Source organism: Garra rufa, chromosome 13 (assembly GCF_049309525.1).
Source record: "Garra rufa chromosome 13, GarRuf1.0, whole genome shotgun sequence".
Lineage (NCBI taxonomy): Eukaryota > Metazoa > Chordata > Actinopteri > Cypriniformes > Cyprinidae > Garra > Garra rufa.
This window is the reverse complement of record NC_133373.1, coordinates 18,993,774-19,013,419: the sequence shown is the minus strand read 5'-3', so window position 1 is coordinate 19,013,419 and position 19,646 is coordinate 18,993,774. Positions and strand designations below refer to the sequence as shown.

Below are 19,646 nucleotides of genomic sequence, written 5' to 3'. Positions count from 1 at the left end.
TGTTTGCGTTTTCTAAATGAGAACAGTCCTGTCTCATTTTCCCCATCTTTTAAGGACTCTTAAGTTGTTTCTGAATCTGTTCCCAGTGTTTCTGTGTTGGTTTCCTGTGTTGTAGTTCCTGTTTTCTCCTGTTCTCTGTGCTGTTTGGTTTGCTCCCTCATTGGTTTAAATGGAAGTTCATTAGATCCACCCCCTTGTTAGTCTAGTTACCCTGTGTATTTAAACACCTGTGTTTTAGTCTTTGTTTGCTGGTCATCGTTTTACTTTATGTAAACTGTTGCGTGGTCTGTATTTCTTTGCCACATTTTTGCCTTGTTTGGATTCTTTTATTATTTTTGTTAATAGATTGTGCTGCATTTAGATCCTCACCTCTTCCTTGCCTCAAGCGTGACAGAACATGGTTAAACCTGTGCAAAATGATGTCATTCTTGTGTAGAGTTTTGCAGAAAACACTGAGCAAATTAAAATGTGTGTGAAAGCAAGTGAAATGTGTTCAAAGTTTTGAGAAATGAAATAAAAAAAGAAAAACAAACACACACTCAAAAGAAATCACACCTAAGTGAAAACAAGGAAAAATACACACCCACGTGTGCGTATATATATGTACACTGCCGGTCAAAAGTTTGGGATCAGTAAGATTTTTATTTTTAAGCTGTTTATTTGATCAAAAATACAGAAAAAATGTAATATTCTGAAATATTATGACTATATAAAATCTAATTTATTTCTGTGATCAAAGCTGAATTTTTCAGCATCATTACTCCAGTATTCAGTGTCACATTAACCTTCAGAAATCAGTCTAATATGCTGATTTATTATCAGTGCTGAAAATAATCGGGTTGCTTAATATTTTTTTGGAACCTGTGATACTTTTTTCAGGATTCTTTGATGAATAAAAAGTAAAGAAAAAACAAAAAAAAAAAACAGCATTTATTTCAAATATAAATCTTTTCGAACAATGTAAGTCTTTGCTATCACTTTTTATAAATGTAACACATCCTTGCTGAATAAAAAACAATAATTTCTTAGAAATAATTTCTAACAATATAAACTGTTCAAAAGTTTGGGTTCAGTACATTTTTATTCTTTCTTTTTTTGAAAGAAATTTATTCAGCAAGGATGTGTTAAATTGATAAAAAGTGATAGCAAAGATCTATTGTTCAAAAATATTTATATCACATGATTTTTTACAGTAATCTGAAAAGACTGTTCTTTGAATTTCTCTTCCTCGTCCTCCTCTTCCACCGCTCGTATTCACACTCTTCTGTACCTTTCAGATAGATGGATGCACCAGTGCCATCTGTGCACTTGGAACTGGCTTATATTTTGTATATTCAAATATTTATAATGACAGCCATGTTGCAGTTGTGCTTAAATTTAGATTTCTTGTGTTTACAAGTTCATCACAGAGCAAACTGTGTCTGTGAGTGAACTGTGAGTGAGAATGTGTTTAGAATGTGTTTAAAGTTTTGAAAAAACATGAAATCTGAAAACAATGTCTAAAATGCCTGAACTTGTTTAAGGTTTTACAGAAAGAGTTATTTATTTGACAAATTGGTTTAGGGCTGAATTTGGTTCAGAGGGGTTTAGTGTTTTAGCAAATGTGAAAAACTTTAATTGTCTAAGCAATTTTAAAATACTGTAATGCACTATTTACTTTACTTTATTTAGTTGACCTTTGCTCTTAAGAATCTGTTTATATGTGGTACTAAGTGAACAAGTTGATGATTCTGTTAATCGGGCAATGCAAGGAACTATATAAACTGTGCAGGTGCACTTAGCTAACAGATTAGACAGTGCTATACCACATTGTGTCAGTTCAGACACTTAAAAAAGATGGAAGGAATCATCTGACACTCTCACACCTTAAAAGACATTAATTTAGTGCCGCCTGTGAGGCCTGCTGCATACTGGTTCCCTTTGTGAGGAAACTGCATTACTTTAGTGGTACTCTTGTGAGGCCATATTATTACTCACAGAACTTGCTAGGCCACATACAGGTAAGAATCATTAAGCAGAAATGTGGGACCTGTTTAATATTTAAACTTTAATATTTAAAATTTAAAAATATTTAATTGATTGTAAATATTTAACCTATGTTTGCTAACATTACCGTTTCCAGCGGAGTTAGGTTCAAGAATAACAAGGATGTCGGATGTAAACATGTTTTTCTTTCTTTAGTCTCGTAGTGTGGATAAACAGCATGCTGTTATCAACTATAATCCTGCCACAGATGAGCACCTTGTCAAGGATCTTGGAAGTTTAAATGGGGTAAGCAATATAGCAAATGTGTTACAAACGGGTCGAACAGACAGGGTCGAAATCACCAGCAAACAGCAACAACAAAGATAATCCAAGAGAGTAGTCCAATAAAACAGGCGTGGGTCAAAATCCAAGTGGGCAGTCCAAAGTGACAACAGAAAACAAACGATGAAACAAAACAAGGAACAAGGCTAAACTATGACTAAGACTGAAACTAGAAAACAAGACAGGAATTAAACTAGGAAACCGGGAACAAGGGAAACCGCTTGGTAAAGTTCGCAACAGCAAATCAATACTTCGCAGAGTGTGTGAGTCCTGAGCTTGTATTTATGGTAGACAAACAGGAAATAACCAGCGAAGCAGCAGAGGAAGCAGCAACAGTCAGTGAGGGGCAAGGCTCCCTCTGCTGGCCTGGTGTGACAAAATGTGACAAAAGCTCAGAATATAGGTGTAAAAAACTGAGTACATGGTACCCTTGCTTTAGAAAATAAATGGACAAAGATAATAGACATATGCCTTTGGGATGCTGTTGCAGATGTCTTCACTGCAGTATAGATATGATCTATTAATCCTTGAATCAGAAAAATTTGTATGGTTCGGATAGGAAACTATCCTAAAGGAACAATTTACTCAAAAATTCTGTCATCACTCAAATCACCTCATATTGTTCTGAAACTTGTAGATTCTGTACTCTCAATGTTGTCAACTCTTGTAAAATTTCTTGTGATGTTCCTCTTTTCTAAGGAATATTTTCTCTGACATTCTAACATTCCCATATCTCAACACATACATAACAATACATCTTCATTTATTTTTATTTTCCATTTCAGACCTTTGTGAACGACTTGAGAATTCCAGACCAAACATACATAACCCTCAAGCTGTCGGACATTGTTCGTTTTGGATATGATATCCTTTTTCCTGGTTAGCTGTTATAGGTTTTTTAGCATGAAACCTTGAGTTCTTGCTTAAGATCTTGTTTTTGTAGAGTTGTATACATTAACTCTACATACAGTCATGGCCAAAAGTTTTGAGAATTACATAAATATTGGAAATTGGAAAAGTTGCTTCTTAAGTTTTTATAATAGCAATTTGCATATACTCCAGAATGTTATGAAGAGTGATCAGATGAATTGCATAGTCCTTCTTTGCCATGAAAATTAACTTAATCCCGAAAAAAAACTTTCCACTGCATTGTTAAGAAGGCTTCAGGGCATCCAAGAAAGTCCAGCAAGCGCCAGGATCGTCTCCTAAAGAGGATTCAGCTGCGGGATCGGAGTGCCACCAGTTCAGAGCTTGCTCAGGAATGGCAGCAGGCAGGTGTGAGCGCATCTGCACGCACACTGAGGCAAAGACTTTTGGAAGATGACCTGGTGTCAAGAAGGGCAGCAAAGAAGCCACTTCTCTCCAAAAAAAAACATCAGGGACAGATTGATCTTCTGCAAAAAGTATGGCGAATGGACTGCTGAGGACTGGGGCAAAGTCATATTCTCCGATGAAGCCTCTTTCCGATTGTTTGGGGCATCTGGAAAAAGGCTTGTCCGGAGAAGAAAAGGTGAGCGCTACCATCAGTCCTGTGTCATGCCAACAGTAAAGCATCCTGAGACCATTCATGTGTGGGGTTGCTTCTCATCCAAGGGAGTGGGCTCACTCACAATTTTGCCCAAAAACACAGCCATGAATAAAGAATGGTACCAAAACACCCTCCAACAGCAATTTCTTCCAACAATCCAACAACAGTTTGGTGAAGAACAATGCATTTTCCAGCACGATGGAGCACCGTGCCATAAGGCAAAAGTGATAACTAAGTGGCTCGGGGACCAAAACGTTGACATTTTGGGTCCAAGGCCTGGAAACTCCCCAGATCTTAAAACTTGTGGTCAATCCTCAAGAGGCGGGTGGACAAACAAAAACCCACTAATTCTGACAAACTCCAAGAAGTGATTATGAAAGAATGGGTTGCTATCAGTCAGGATTTGGCCCATAAGTTGATTGAGAGCATGCCCAGTCGAATTGCAGAGGTCCTGAAAAAGAAGGGCCAACACTGCAAATACTGACTCTTTGCATAAATGTCATGTAATTGTCGATAAAAGCCTTTGAAACGTATGAAGTGCTTGTAATTATATTTCAGTACATCACAGAAACAACTGAAACAAAGATCTAAAAGCAGTTGAGCAGCAAACTTTGTGAAAACTAATATTTGTGTCATTCTCAAAACTTTTGGCCACGACTGTACATTATTATAGTGTATTGACTTAACATTAAGAGCACATTCACATGTGTATATTCTTGAGAAGAGCCAACATAAAGTCCCTGAAGAGGCCCTCAAGGTATGGTTTTATCTGTTTGTGTGTGTATATGTGTCCATTTTATGTTCTATGTAATATATAGTAATATATTTTTTCTTTTTGGTTGACTGCCCCTGATGTGTCAGCATGAAAAGTACACCAGTCAGCTGCAAATGGGCATAAAATCGGCAGAAACCAAGCAACAGAACCTGCAGGAAGAAAGGTCCAAATCAGAGCGCTCCGAACGCAAGAGTCTCACAGGTGAGAGTGATAAAGAATGACCAAAATCAGGAGAAAAAGATAAAATAACAGATAGTGTTCAAACAAAATGCTTTGTAACATGGAGTACAGCAGGTATCTGACCATAACACTTTGTCTGTTATTACAGCCTTTGTTAATCTCTGTTTATCTGTAACACTGCAGTACAGTGGCCTGGTTTATTTGTAAACCCCTCCCTGTTGAGCTTTTGGTCAAGTGACAGATACTAAAGATAATCCTTATGCCTTAGTTCAGCTATTGGCATTGCATTGACATGTTCATCAATGAGCAGTTTTTATTGAGAAAATAATAATAGTAAAAATAATAATAAAAGAAAATAGTCTATTCTACTAAACATTACTTAGAATTTTATTCTCAAGTGTCTATATTACACACGTTAACATTACAATAGAATAAACAATAACCATGTGCAAACTTATTTAGGAATAAAATACATCACATTAAATGTTGTCCATTAGTATTACTAATTTAATTATAACAATAATACCTCATTTATATATTATTATTATTATTACTTCAATATTTTATCTAAATATAAAAAAACTCATGTCTTTTTTTGCGAAGCCTTGTGCTCATCAACATTCTCACCTGAGTTGACAAGACGATTATTGAAATGATCTCAGCAGGTCCTTTAATGACAGCAATGAAATGCAGTGGAAAGTTTTTTTCGGGATTAAGTTAATTTTCATGGCAAAGAAGGACTATGCAATTCATCTGATCACTCTTCATAACATTCTGGAGTATATGCAAATTGCAATTATAAAAACTTAAGCAGCAACTTTTCCAATTTCCAATATTTATGTAATTCTCAAAACCTTTGGCCACGACTGTACAGCTGAATGTGTTTTATAATCGATAGAGAACACACTTTGATGTTAATATTAACTTTTAATAAATGCATTACTAGAAAAAAAATTGCAGTGCTTCATTTTGCAGTAAAATTGAACTGTTTGGTTAAGAGAAGATCGCTGTGCTAATTGTTTTGAGAACACTGCATTGGAGAAATTGATTGAGGAAAAACTGTAAAGTTTTAACATTAAGTTTAAACATTGTTAAAACTAAATATTGTGAGTGACTGATACCATCTTTGTTATGGAAAACACTGTTTTTTCGCAGTTTTAACATATGTTTGCTTAAATTTATTTTCAAGATCTGAAGTAAACTATCAGTTGTTGCTTTTGGTATGGCTATAAATGTCACATATTAGACACTTTTAACACTGATTAAAGCACATAATCAGTAATTGAGATTATAACAGTCATAGTTTGAGTTGTTGTTCCAGCCGCGACGTCGCAGAAATAGAAACCGTTTCTAAAACAGAAGTGTTGCCGTCGTGGCTAGTTTGGACACAAACTAATTTTATCATGTGTCCAGACGTCGCGTAGTAGGACACGGTGTTATATCATAAGATGTGCTCCCTTTACACAGAGTACGCATGATCATGAAATCGAAAGTGAACGGCAAGCGCTTATTCAAAGGCGACTGATTAAATTGTAACTGTTGCTGTCATGACAGATTTATTTCAGAACCAGCCACTATCAAAATAATCTGGCTGTGGGCGCTGGCCAGATATTATTGCTGACTGGCCAGGTTTGGCACTCTGTTGTCAACCACTGGTTTACATATTTTGCTTTACAGTAAACAGATATAAGAGCTGCTCCAATATTCTGATGTTCTAGTGATTAAGTAAAGTTTGGAAGAATACTTCAGCAATTGCTTGTTGAATAAATTATGCTTAGCATGGTAACCAACTGTGTAATTGTTCCACTTCAGAGTCACCTGTACCCCGACCAACACCATTGTATGGCCAGCCATCATGGTGGGGTGAGGAGGACTCTGGGAACAAGGAAGCACACAATGAAACACGAAGGTCAGGTGAGAGTCATTCAGGTAAGCACTTGTCCTCCCTTACGGCCATGTTCGTGTGTTATTGATATGGATATTTGTCTTACCATATTTACAGTTTGGTGTGGGTGTCTCTTGACAGACATCACAAAGGATGCCACGACAGCTGAGGATGAATTTAACATCTCTGTTCAGGAGATCCGTGATGGCCAGACTAAGTCAAACTACCCGTACCACAGAGAGCCCAGTTATTTTGAAATTCCAACGAAGGAGTTCCATATGCAACCCAAGTCCCCAGCAACAGATTTAATAGATATCCCAACCAAAGACACAAATGTCCCTCTCATTTCTACACCTCCAGTTGTCCAGAGTCATGCTTCTTTTACTATCGAGTTTGATGACTGCATGCCGGGCAAAATTAAAATCAAGGATCATGTGACCAAGTTCTCCTCTCGTCAGCGTAGCAAGCAGCAGCAGCAACCTAGTAATTCTCTGGTAGTCACACCCACAGAGGTTCTATCAGCTGAGAGCAAGGTGGCAGATTGGCTTGTGCAGAGTGGTGTCAGTATGATGTGCAGGCGGCCACCCTGTGAGGATGTGTACAGCACTAAGAGTGACTTGGCAATGCATATTCGGACGCTCAAAGGTAAGAGACATCTTACACTACCATAACAGGGCACTTTCTGCGAGACTCACATTAATGCATGTTCTATGCCTAATGTTTTTTAATATATATGTGTGCTTTATGAACACCTCATTACTCATTATATGACTTTGTTGCCTGCTTCAGATAGGTGTGGTTTAGTGAGACAGGCTAGCTGTCAGTGGTGGACGAAGTACACAAATCAAGTACTTGAGTAAAAGTACAGATACGCTGTTCACTGTGAAGCTTATACTGCGGTGTACCTGAGAGAAAACAGATTTGACCGTCTAATTTTCACCAGTAAGACAAAAGTGTTTTAAAGCTTGTTGTTTCACAGAACGTCACAGTTTTATATTAGCCTATATGAGAATAAGGCCTGAAGTTAGGAAAAATATATTAATGAAAATTTAATTATATTTTCATACTATTTTTTGTCTCAAACCTTGTCTGTGGTTTGTACACATAACTGTAGTTACCATGTTCTGAACTACGGATGCACCGAATATTCGGCCACCGAAAATGTTCGGCCGAAAATGGCCCAAAAGGGCATTTTCGGTGTTCGGCCGAAAGACTTTTATCACCGAAACAACACGGCCGAAACAGTATGTTGACGCAAACAGAAACCGCAACCTGCACGTGCTTGTCTGAAGCAACACATCTGCGTTGTGGACGTATATCAGTATATCCGAGCAAGACCCACGGATAGCGATTTGCAAAACATGTAATGCCGAAGTTTCAAGAGGGTGTGTGTCTGCAGTCGTGCGGGCAGCCAGTGATGAGAGCAGAGATAGAGACAGATGTAGCTTTCAGTGAGTGAAAAACAATGGCTTTACGTTGGTGTTACGTCACAATATTTTAAAGATTTGTCCTTTCTATATACTGTATTTTTATAAATATTTATGTTTTAAACCATGGAGGTGAGCCAATGGATATCACACAAGCAACGTGAAAACTGCGCTATATGTGAAAGTGAAAACTGACGTGCTTTCAGCATCTGACGTGCATTCTCAATAAGAGGCGATTATACTTTATAATCTGATATTAATTTAGTCCCCTTAATATTTTTCTTGTGCCCTGAACATGGTGGGAAAAAAAATAAAAAGAAACGTATTTTGTGTAAGGTTTGTTTTTTGAAAGACTTAAATAAAGCTCTTAATTTTCATTGATGACTGCAGTTTTATTTAGGGGCTAAGAAAGTCTTAATTATGATTTCAGGTGGTCTTAAATGTGGGGACTGAAAGACAAGAATTGCGATGAAACTTCAAAAGGCTATCCATTGAATAAATATGAGCGCTGCACGTTTCAAAGTCATTTGCTGCGCTGCTTTGTGTAATATTATTCGGACAGCGCCTCCCGCTGGAAGAGAAACGCATAGAGTTGTAAATGTGAACTGATGGATCCACAAGATAATGCGTTATAAAAATGTAAACAATTTAAACAAAGGCAGTAAAATATATGTATATGTTATTTAAGTAATATAATATTTGATTGATAACAATTATTGGTTAAATTAATATAATTGATTTATTCTTTGAAACTTTAATATTAATTTCTAGTAAAAATATTAATATTAAAAACTAGTTCAGTGTTAAATAAATATTTTGAAATTGTATTTTTGTTATTTTATTTCTCTGAAAAGCAATGCAAAATAGTAAAAAGCAAATTTTTACTATTTAATTATTGTAATGGTGAAAAAATTGGCAAAATAAATGGAAAAAAATGCGAAACACCGCGTTCGGTATTCGGCCTTCGGCCTTCGGCCAAGCATTTCATTATTATTCGGCTTCGGCTTCGGCCAAGAATTTCATTTCGGTGCATCCCTATTCTGAACATCACATCCTTTCTTTTTCCCTCAGATGTAATCTGTCTAGGTGGTTGAATAAAAATATTTGGACCTATAATTACCTCAACTTTGCACCAGCAAGCTTGTTAGCTAGACAGTTAGCATCAGCTAACAATATTTACTTATTTTCATAATTGTTAAACATTCATATCTGTCTACTTGGCTATAACTTTAGTTGATTCAAACTATATAAAAATTTATACCGTAAACAATATAAAAACAGATGTCACATGCGTAGAATTTTTATAAAACTTCTAACGGTAGAGCAGCGGGGAATATAAACGTGCATGAGTTATCTGTTATTTTAATGTTTCGTTTTTTTGACCTAGAGGCACAGATGAATTGTTTGGTGTGATTTGCGAACCGATTTAACAGGTTCATTGAAAAGAATCAGTTTGTTCATGAATCAGACACCGCTTCTGTGTCTCAGGGCAGGAGTAACGATATGTTTTATGAAATGTAGTGAAGTACGATCTTACGTATTGGAATGTAGTGAAGTAAAAGTAAATGTTACTTAAAATAAAACTACTCCAGTAAAGTAGATACTTGAAAAATGTACTTAAGTACAGTAACAAAGTAAAACTAATTTGTTACTGTCCACCACTGCTAGCTGTAATCTTCAGAAAGTAGTGAAGATGCTACTTCAAGCTTGAATTCTAAATCTAATGTTGTGTCATGATTTAAGCTAAATTCCTTATGAAAGAATTTAAATACAAGCTACAATGCATGATTAGTTACATGAAATTTATCACATTATTTTCTTAATAATTAGTTGCTTTAAATGAATGCATTAGAATGAAAGTTATAATATAAACTGTATATGTAAACTCAATAGGACACCATCATGAAGATGGAACCCAGAGTGATTCCGAGGACCCTGTAATGAAAGGACAACGCAGCAAGTCACATCATTCCATGCAATCACAATCATCAGTGCAGTCACATCAGTCAGCTCAATCAAAGAAATCTGAACCATCAGAATCAGTTCTGTCCCAGGAGTCTGTCTCAATACAAAAAAATCATCATCCTCAGTCAGTTTCTCTACACAAACACCATGAAAGAGAACTTGATGAAACTGAAGTTCATCCTATTCAAGAAGCCTCTTCACCTCCCCAGACAGAAGTTAAGCCCATTCACCCTGAGCCTCAAACCCAGCAGGCCTTCATTATTGAGTTCTTTGATGATAATCCCAGAAAGAAGCGGTCACAGTCCTTTACCCACAACTCTGTGCATGCTGACTCCTACTCTGCATTGAAGGCCAAACTAGAGAAACGAAAAGGTCTGGCTCTTGGGGAAAGGCCTGCCTCTGTGCATGGTCATGTTCCTCCAACACAGCAAATCACTGTTCCATTGAAAGGTTCAAGCCATGGAGGGTCACAGCGATCAAGCTCACTGAGGAGAGAGAAGACAGAAGAGAGTGGGACCAGCACATCTCTATTAGGGACCTCGTCTCGCTCTTCACCAGCTATCACCATTAAGCCTTTTGGGAGTGTCGGCAGGAAGTCCAAACTAGCTCAGGAATTTACCGCAGAGTTTTTAAAGGATACAGGAAAGACTTCCCCACCTCCCATGTCTGCCCCACCTGTGATGATGTCTCCATCACACACTCTTTTACCCTCCCCAGCAGAGCCATCTGGACCCTCATCTGTATCATACCCATCTTCTTCATCCCAACTACCTCCATTATCCCAATCTCTTCTTCCAGCAACCTCGCCTGTCTCTGTACCTTCCCAAGCCCCAGGAAGGAGTCCGGTTTCTTGTGCCTCCCCACTCCGCTCAACTGCATCACCTGTGCCACAGTTTCCACCACTGTTAGTTAGTGGTATTGAAACTAAGGGCTCAAGGGTGACACGAACTGAGGAGGAGGACAGTCTGAGTGATGCTGGTACCTACACAATTGAGACAGAGTCACAAGATAAGGAAGTGGAGGAAGCTAGAAGTATGATTGATCAGGTGACAGACCCTTTTTTCTTTTTCTTGGGAAAAGATAGATACTGTATCACCACTGATGTATACCAGAGTCAAAATTCAGAGTAGTCACCAACTGATTTTAATAGTGCTGCCCCCTAATAGTTGACTAACCGTTAGTTACAAGAACAGAAGAGGCTTAAGCCTTGTTTATACAACATTGTGAAAATTACGTCATTGTGGAGAGGGAGGCCATGTGTGTTGAATGCGCGAGGCCTGATTTCACATGCCAGTGTGCACAGCATTTTTTTGTAATTTTGCACACAGCTCAGCTTCCGAAGGTATACAATTTCAAGGCAACTCTGGCCAAACAGGCATGTCTTTACCAGCTTTATGAATCGAAAGAAGCCTAATGTTTAGTTCAAACTCCATCAGCTGCTTTTTAAGGCTTTAAGGAAAAACGACACCTTTTTTGATGGGTTGTTCAAGGTTTTTTAAGTTAGGTACGTTTTATTTTTACTATATTTAAAGTAGAAAATAAACTGATTTAAAATGGAAAACAAACATTTTCATGTGTGTTCTCCAAATGAACCCACAACCTAATAAGTTTATACATGAAGAAATTAATTTATTCATCTACATGAGAAGCTTTAGGTGCGTTCCGATCGACAGGGTCCCTACGCAGTGTTCACTGCTCCCTACTCCCTTAGCACGGTATATCCGTTGAAGTGGACTTCGCTGACAATAATCGCTCATTTGGAATGCCCTGGAACGTCATCAAAGCAAATCAACGGCAGGGTCACGCAGATTATGATTTAACATAAATAAATATTGTAATTTATTTTACTTTAAATTTTAAATACATATAAAATACATATAAACGCATGTATCTAAAAAATATAGTCCAAATGTATATGTTTAGACCGTTAACAGATTAACAGATTTTTGTGGTCTTATCTCACGCACTTTTTTCCCCACACACAGCCTATATTTAACCAGAGGTGGGTAGAGTACCCAAAATCTGTACTCAAGTAAAAGTACAAGTACTTATGGAAATATTTACTCAAGTATGAGTAAAAGTAACAATCTTAATAGTTACTTGAGTAAGAGTAAAAAAGTATCCGATGAAAAAAGTACTCAAGTAGCTAGTTACTAGTTACTTCTTGATATGAAGTGAAGACCCTGAATTTCAAACTGTTTGGAAAGCTTCCGCACACCTCTCCTTGAAAACATTATATATATATATATATATATATATATATATATATATATATATATATATATACACAAAGGGCTCGCAAAATTTCTGGTAGCCCTTCGGGCAGGTACTCTTCAGATTTTGGTAGCCCGAAAATTAATTTAACTAGCCCAAATAAAAAAAGACCTTTTTTTAAATATAGAAAATCAGATAGGAGTCTAATAAAAAAAAATTTAATACACAAATATAAACAAATATCAAGGAAGTAATTTTATTTCATTATATTTATTTCATTTAGTGTATCTGCAGAATTTTTAAATATTAATTTAAGTAAAATAAACAGTGATGGGATTGGACAATGTGAAGTGGAATATTAAGCCATAAAATGGCATGATTTAACATTCAGATACAGTTTCACACAAAAACAAAATGTTACACTATGGCATTTCATCCTTTATAACATTAAAAGGGATAAATTGAGTAGGATTTTTAGAAGGCACCTTAAATTTTTACATTTACAACTCTTTGTTTGCTGCATAAAAACATGGGTCGATAATTGCAATCATTTGACCATAAACAGCTGAAAAGAATGTTTTGAAATGAAAAATTAATTATCTGTCACGAGGGGGCGCTTTAGGAGCGCTGAAATATTACGGTTTCCATAGTAACAGCTGTATACACAGCAGTATTAACGCAGTTTTATCAGACAAGAAAGGAAAATTCCAACGGCACGTTTCTGAGGACAGTAACGGAGGAACGCCATCAAATGTAGCGAAGTAAAAGTAACGTTTTTTCACTATAAATGTACTTGAGTAAGAGTAAAAGTACCTATCTTTAAATATACTCTAAAAGTACTAGTTACCCCAAAAATTTACTCAAGTAAATGTAACGAAGTAAATGTAATTCGTTACTACCCACCTCTGTATTTAACTATCCTGTGGTAACATTAAATAAAACAAGACAGAGCTTCACCCCGCCAGTTTTACTTTCATTCATAAAATACAATATGCAAATGTAACATGAATCGCCATAACCATTCATAAACACTCTAATTTGTATAATAATAACAACATTTCACGAGTTCCCTCTTACAGATAATAAACTGAGCGAAAGGTTGTGCGTGTTTGGCGTGCTGTCCGGGAGAGGGCCTCGAGCTCGGTGGTAATTCCCGAGCCCGGGGCTCTCCCCCACCCAGGGGGAGGGGTCCGAGCTCAGCACTGGCCCGAACCCTATAAGCGCTCCCCAAAATGCTAGTAATTACTTGCAGGACAGCAGCCAAACAGCCCCCCCAAAAAGGCTTGGACTTAAGGGATGCTGGACGTTCGCTGTAGTTGCGGGCGTTGGTGCATGGATGGAGATGAGGGAGGAGCTCCTGCGGGTACTGCTGGGGTAAAATAGGACAACTCCTAAGCAAAAGGCGACTGCTGCGGCAGTGGGGCACTTAAAAAGGTGGATGAGGCTCCTGCGGGAGCTGAAGCTGCTGCTGAAGTGCGGGGGAAAAGCTATGGGCTTCTGCGGGAGCAGGTTTCTGCGTAAGCAGGCTCTGTTGAAGCAGAGGGAGTTTATTGGTAGAGGCTCCAGCGGGAGCTTACGCTGCTGCTGCAGTGTGGAAGAAGGCTGAGGGCTCCTGCGGGAGCTGGCACTGTGGTGCGGAAAAGAAGGCTAGAGACTTCTGCGGAAGCGGCCTCTGCTGCGGCAGAGGGAGGTTTAAAATAGAGGCTCCGACAGGAGCGGAACGCTGCTGCTGAAATGTTGGAAGGAGGCTAGGGGCTCCTGCGGGAGCTGGCACTGCGGTGCAGGGAGGAGGGCTAGAGGCTTCTGCGGAAGCGGGCTCTGCTGCGGCAGAGGGAGGTTTAAAATAAAAGCTCTGCGGGAGCTGGCACTGTGGTGCAGGGATGAGGGCTAGAGGCTTCTGTGGAGGCGGGCTCTTTTGTGGCAGGGGGAGGTTGTAAATAGAAGCTCCAGCGGGAGCGAATGCTGCTGCTGCTGTGTGTGCGAAAGGCCAAGGGCTCTATAAAGGAGCTGGCACTGCGGTGCGGAAAAGAGGGCTAGAGACTTCTGCGGAAGCCGCCTCTGCTGCGGCAGAGGGAGGTTTAAAATAGAGGTTCTGACGGGGGCGAAACGCTGCTGCTGTAATGTTGGAAGGAGGCTAGGGGCTCCTGCGGGGGCTGGCACTGCGGTGCAGGGAGGAGGGCTAGAGGCTTCTGCGGAAGCGGGCTCTGCTGCGGCAGAGGTTGGTTTTAAAATAGAGGCTCCGGCAGGAGCGAACGCTGCTAGTACAGAGTGGGAAGAAGGCTAAGGGCTTCTGAAGGAGCTGACACTGCGGTGAAAACTGCTAAATGCTTCTGCGGAAGCGGGCTCTGCAGCAGCGGGAGGTTTAGAATAAAGGCTCCAGCGGGAGTGAACTCTGCTTCTGCGGTGTGGGAAGAAAGCTACATGCTTCTGCGGAAGTGGCCTCTGCTGCGGCAGAGAAAGGTTAATAGAGGCTCCGGCGGGAGCGAACGCTGCTGCTGCAGTGTTGGAAGGGGGCTAGGGGCTCCTGCGGGAGCTGGCACTGCGGTGCGGGGAAGGGGGCTAGAGGCTTCTGCGGAAGCGGGCTCTGCTGCGGCAGAGAAAGGTTATGAATGGAGGCTCCGGCGGGGGCGAATGCTGTTGCTGCAGTGTGGGAAGGGGGCTAGGGGCTCCTGCGGGAGCTGGCACTGCGGTGCGGGGAAGGGGGCTAGAGGCTTCTACGGAAGCGGGCTCTGCTGCGGCAGAGAAAGGTTATGAATGGAGGCTCCGGCGGGGGCGAATGCTGCTGATGCAGTGTGGGAAGGGGGCTAGAGGCTTCTGCGGAAGCGGGCTCTGCTGCGGCAGAGAAAGGTTATGAATGGAGGCTCCGGCGGGGGCGAATGCTGCTGGTGCAGTGTGGGAAGGGGGCTAGGGGCTCCTGCGGGAGCTGGCACTGCGGTGCGGGGAAGGGGGCTAGAGGCTTCTGCGGAAGCGGGCTCTGCTGCAGCAGAGAAAGGTTATGAATGGAGGCTCCGGCGGGGGCGAATGCTGCTGCTGCAGTGTGGGAAGGGGGCTAGGGGCTCCTGCGGGAGCTGGCACTGCGGTGCGGGGAAGGGGGCTAGAGGCTTCTGCGGAAGCGGGCTCTGCTGCGGCAGAGAAAGGTTATGAATGGAGGCTCCGGCGGGGGCGAATGCTGCTGCTGCAGTGTGGGAAGGGGGCTAGGGGCTCCTGCGGGAGCTGGCACTGCGGTGCGGGGAAGGGGGCTAGAGGCTTCTGCGGAAACGGGCTCTGCTGCGGCAGAGAAAGGTTATAAATGGAGGCTCGGACAGGGGCGAACGCTGCTGCTGCAGTGTGGGAAGAAGGCTTGGGGCTCCTGCGGGAGCTGGCACTGCGGTGCGGGGAAGGGGGCTAGAGGCTTCTGCGGAAGCGGGCTCTGCTGCGGCAGAGAAAGGTTATAAATAGAGGATCAAACTGGAGGGGGATGCTGTGGGATGGCTGCCGAGGGCTGTGTGAATAGTGCAGGTGGATGGGGAATGGATTGAGATAATTGCTTTAGCTGATTAGTGTCTGGTGGGCTTCTTTGATGTGGGAGCGGTCTGATCGAATATAGCTCTTGAAAGCTTCTGATGACCAGCGACCGAGTGTTTGGATTTGCTGCTGGGAGAGGCCTTTTTGGGCTGCTGTTGTTGCTGCGCCAATTAGAAAAGAATGGCTGGAGAAGTCGTCGGCTGGGATGCTAGATAGGAGTAAGACGGACTTAAGGTGCTTCTGAAACCAGAAACGGGTGACGGGACGGTTGGAGTCGTCTGTAAAAAGGGGGTCGGATGGGTTTTTTGATTGTGATTTCCTGATCTGGAGGAAAGCTAGGAGGGTTTGAAAAGGCTGGTGAAATTTTTTTTTTTTTTTTTTAACATTTCCATGCTGTTAGGTAGGACTGGGGGGTTCTGGGGGAAACGGCTTGGAGAATGGAATTGAGGGAAGCTTCGAGGAGGGGTCTCAGGGGGTGGTTTATGGGAATACCAGCTCTGAATAGGGAGGTACTGGGGTCGGGAGTGGGTCCGCCTCCGGCGCCAAGGATCTGAATTTCTGGAAGGAAAAATGAGAAAGAGAGTCAGCTATTTGATTTTTTGACCCAGGAATGTGTTTTGCAGTGATAATGAATTGGTCACAAGCCGAAATCCAAATCAGGCGTCTTAACAAAGGCATTAGAGTAGGAGAATGGGAGCGGCCTTTGTTGACGCAATGCACAGTAGCTTCGTTGTCACAATGGACGAGGATACTAGTGGCAGACCATTCTTTACCCCATAGAAAGGCTGCAACGACTTGAGGATATAACTCAAATAGCGCTGAGGATGATAGCTGGAGCGGCAAATCAGCTAGCTGGGGGGGCCATGTGGATGCGAACCAGCGGCCTTGGAAGAAACCACCAAAACCGATGGAGGGGGCGGCATCTGTAAACAGTTGGATATCAATTGGGGAATAAATCAGGTTATTATAGAAGAAGGATAATCCGTTACATTGTTTGAGGAAGGATATCCATAAACTGAGCTTGTTGCGGCATGGGTCAGTTAGGGATATTTGGTCCTCTAGGGCGTGGGCGGAAGATGCGAGTTAAAGCAGGTGGGAGATGAAGGGGCGGCCTTGCGGGATGATGCGCATTGCGAAATTTATATGGCCTAAACGGATAAAAGCTCACGCTTTGAACGGCTAGGATTAGTTAAGAGAGAGGAAGTCGCCAGAATCGTTCTATCGATTTTCTCTTTGAGTAGAGAGGCCTGGAATTTTTGGGAATCCAAGTTGATGCCAAAAATTCAATAGAAGTGCTGGGGCCTAGGGTTTGTCTTGGGCGAGGGGAATCCTGAACTCTGCGAAAGCTTTTGGATAGTCAAAGCTGTGCGGCTGGGGAGGAGTCGAGGGGCAAGATGATCAGAAAGTCGTTTAGGATATGAACCAGAAACGGTATGTCATGATTGTTGGAGAGGATCCAGAAAATTGCCTCTGACAACATGTTGAAAAATTAAGGGCAGCCGAAAGTGAGGCAGAATAATATTTATTCTGCCAGCAGACGCTGAATAGGTGCTAAAATCTGGGTGGATGGGCATGACTTTGAGGCAGAGGCGATGTCGACTTTGGCCAGCCAAGCACCGTGACTTTTTTTTTTTTTTTTTTAATTTAGGAGGTTGTCTGATTCAGGTTAAGCAAAGGCAGACTGGAGATTGGGGCAGATAAGGTTTCAAATTAAGATTTAGAGACCTGTTAGAATATAATCTGTAAACTGAGAATCATTTTGTATAATTATAACATGTGTTATGGAAAAACATGTAGCTTTTTAGTAAAAATCAACTAAATGAATGAGATGACTCGAAAAAGATTCGTTCATTGCTGAACGAGACTCAAAGATCCGAGTCGGTTAAAAATGATCCGAACTCACGCTAGACGTAATCCCTGTAATGGACGAAAGAGGGGGGAGGGGAGGAATGGCGGGCGCTGGGGCTTGCGCAATTAGTGGAGGGATGTTCGTGTTGGTTTTGGATGGCGGTGCTGCCAGCCATGGGAAGGAAAGGGGAGTGTGGTGAGGCATGGGCTGTGAAAGGGATTTTTGCCGCCTGCGGTGGTAAACTCACGTTACCGCGGCGGTAAACTCACACTACCGCGGCGGCTTGAAGAAGCTGGGAAGGTGCTGGTGATGGCGTGGCGTCGGCGGGTATGAGTGGTGGCAGCGCGAGAAGGCCTGTGGCTCCGTGGTGGAGCCGCGGGCTCGGTTGGAGGATCCTGCAGGCGGTGGTGGCTTGAATTGCGGCTAGGGATGCTGCGGGATCTCGTGCCGCTTCAAAGGAATTATCCTCTGGATAAAAGGTGATCTCGGACATGTTCGCGGTGGTTGGATGTGCCAAAGCGTTGACGAGACAAGAGATGATGAAGGTAGGATTGTTGTGTTATTTATAGGGATTTTCCCCTGCGTTGATTAGATAGGGAGACTGATTACTAATGGTGTATTGGTCGTGTTAATTATCTGCGCGAGCTCCTCCCGAAACTTGTTAATAAAACATCACTTATTGCAACCGCTCCATTTCAGAGCCTTTAAAAAAACTTCAACGGCTCTGCTCCATCATTACTTCTAACTGGTGACGCGGTGCGCAATGACAGTTGGGTAGTTTTCCCCGTCCACTTCCTGTGAAGTGAAGTAGCGATGTTCCCTTATTCCCTATGCCGTTCGCAGTGCCCTTCAAACTGAACATGTTCGCTCCCTTCGATTTGGAATCTCACTTAAGATGGCGGAATACCCTGTGAAGTCCACTTCGCAGTCCACTTACGGTCGAATGGAACGCACCTCAAGTTTGCTACTTTTTCTCACTGCTGTTTCCTGATAGTTTTAGAGGGCAGTTACTCTATGTCGCCCCCTGTGGTTTAAAAGAATAGTACAACGCCAGTGCATGTGCAGTCAGAGGAGGCTTGCGCTGGGAAGCCAGGCAAAAGTATACACTCTTTTACACTCTTCAACTTGCACACTACTGAATGGTTTCAGCTCTCTGTCTTCTAAACGACTCCTAATTAATGTCATTAACTTTTAAAGAATTACCTTTTTTATAAGGAGTGCAAAATACAACATATGGTGAACACAAAAAGGATAATAACAGCAATGAAAATAACCAGAAATGACAATATGAATAACAGTAGTAGTATTTAAGTAGTACTAGCAGGTGTAATAATAATAATAATGATAATAGTACTAAAGATGGTGGTATGATATGATGATAATAATATTTTGTGATGATGGCAACAGTAATATCAATATTAATAACAGTAATAATAGTAATAACAATAATGATAAATCAAAATGTAATAATGACACATACCCAATACATACCACACCTATCCTAACTTCTGTCTCAGTGTTCATGTTTTTTTTTTCTTTTTCCCCCTTCCTATTCATGGTTAGATTGCTTTATGTATATTTATGTATGCTTAAACTGAGGAATATGTGAATACATAAATAATTAGGATGAGTATGTCAGATTTGTAAGAGTTAAATGAGGTCTGATCTGGAGTATTGTAGTTCCGAAGTAAAGTTGTAATTTTCCCAATGCGTTATGTGAATTGTGTTTCGGGATTTCTAGTTCAAGAAGATAGTTTTCTTGGCAATGGCTAAAGCTACGTGGAGTATTATTTTGTTTGTTATTTCGTGATTGAGAGTTGATCACCCAGTAGACAGAGTAAGGGGGATAATGGTGATGCGGCAGCCCAGGAGGCGGGATGGGATTCAGTGACGTCTTTCCAAAATTGTTTAATGGGTGGGCAAAGCCATGTGGCATTGATATATGTGTCTGGACAATTTTGTGAGCAGTGCAAGCAAGTTTCTAATGTGAATCCATTTTAGAAAACCTTTGC

The 19,646-nt window shown here is 41.3% G+C and overlaps 1 protein-coding gene across 1 annotated transcript in view; it reads left to right on the top strand.

Moving 5' to 3' along the window:
* Positions 1 to 19,646, top strand: part of cep170bb (centrosomal protein 170Bb) — a 43,863-nt gene that overhangs the window by 5,973 nt on the left and 18,244 nt on the right. The window contains exons 3-9 of the mRNA XM_073816957.1: positions 2,182 to 2,271; positions 3,093 to 3,171; positions 4,534 to 4,592; positions 4,697 to 4,811; positions 6,603 to 6,719; positions 6,817 to 7,320; positions 9,996 to 11,113. Coding sequence (XP_073673058.1) covers positions 2,182 to 2,271; positions 3,093 to 3,171; positions 4,534 to 4,592; positions 4,697 to 4,811; positions 6,603 to 6,719; positions 6,817 to 7,320; positions 9,996 to 11,113 — 2,082 coding nt within the window. The remainder of the gene's footprint in view (positions 1 to 2,181; positions 2,272 to 3,092; positions 3,172 to 4,533; positions 4,593 to 4,696; positions 4,812 to 6,602; positions 6,720 to 6,816; positions 7,321 to 9,995; positions 11,114 to 19,646) is intronic.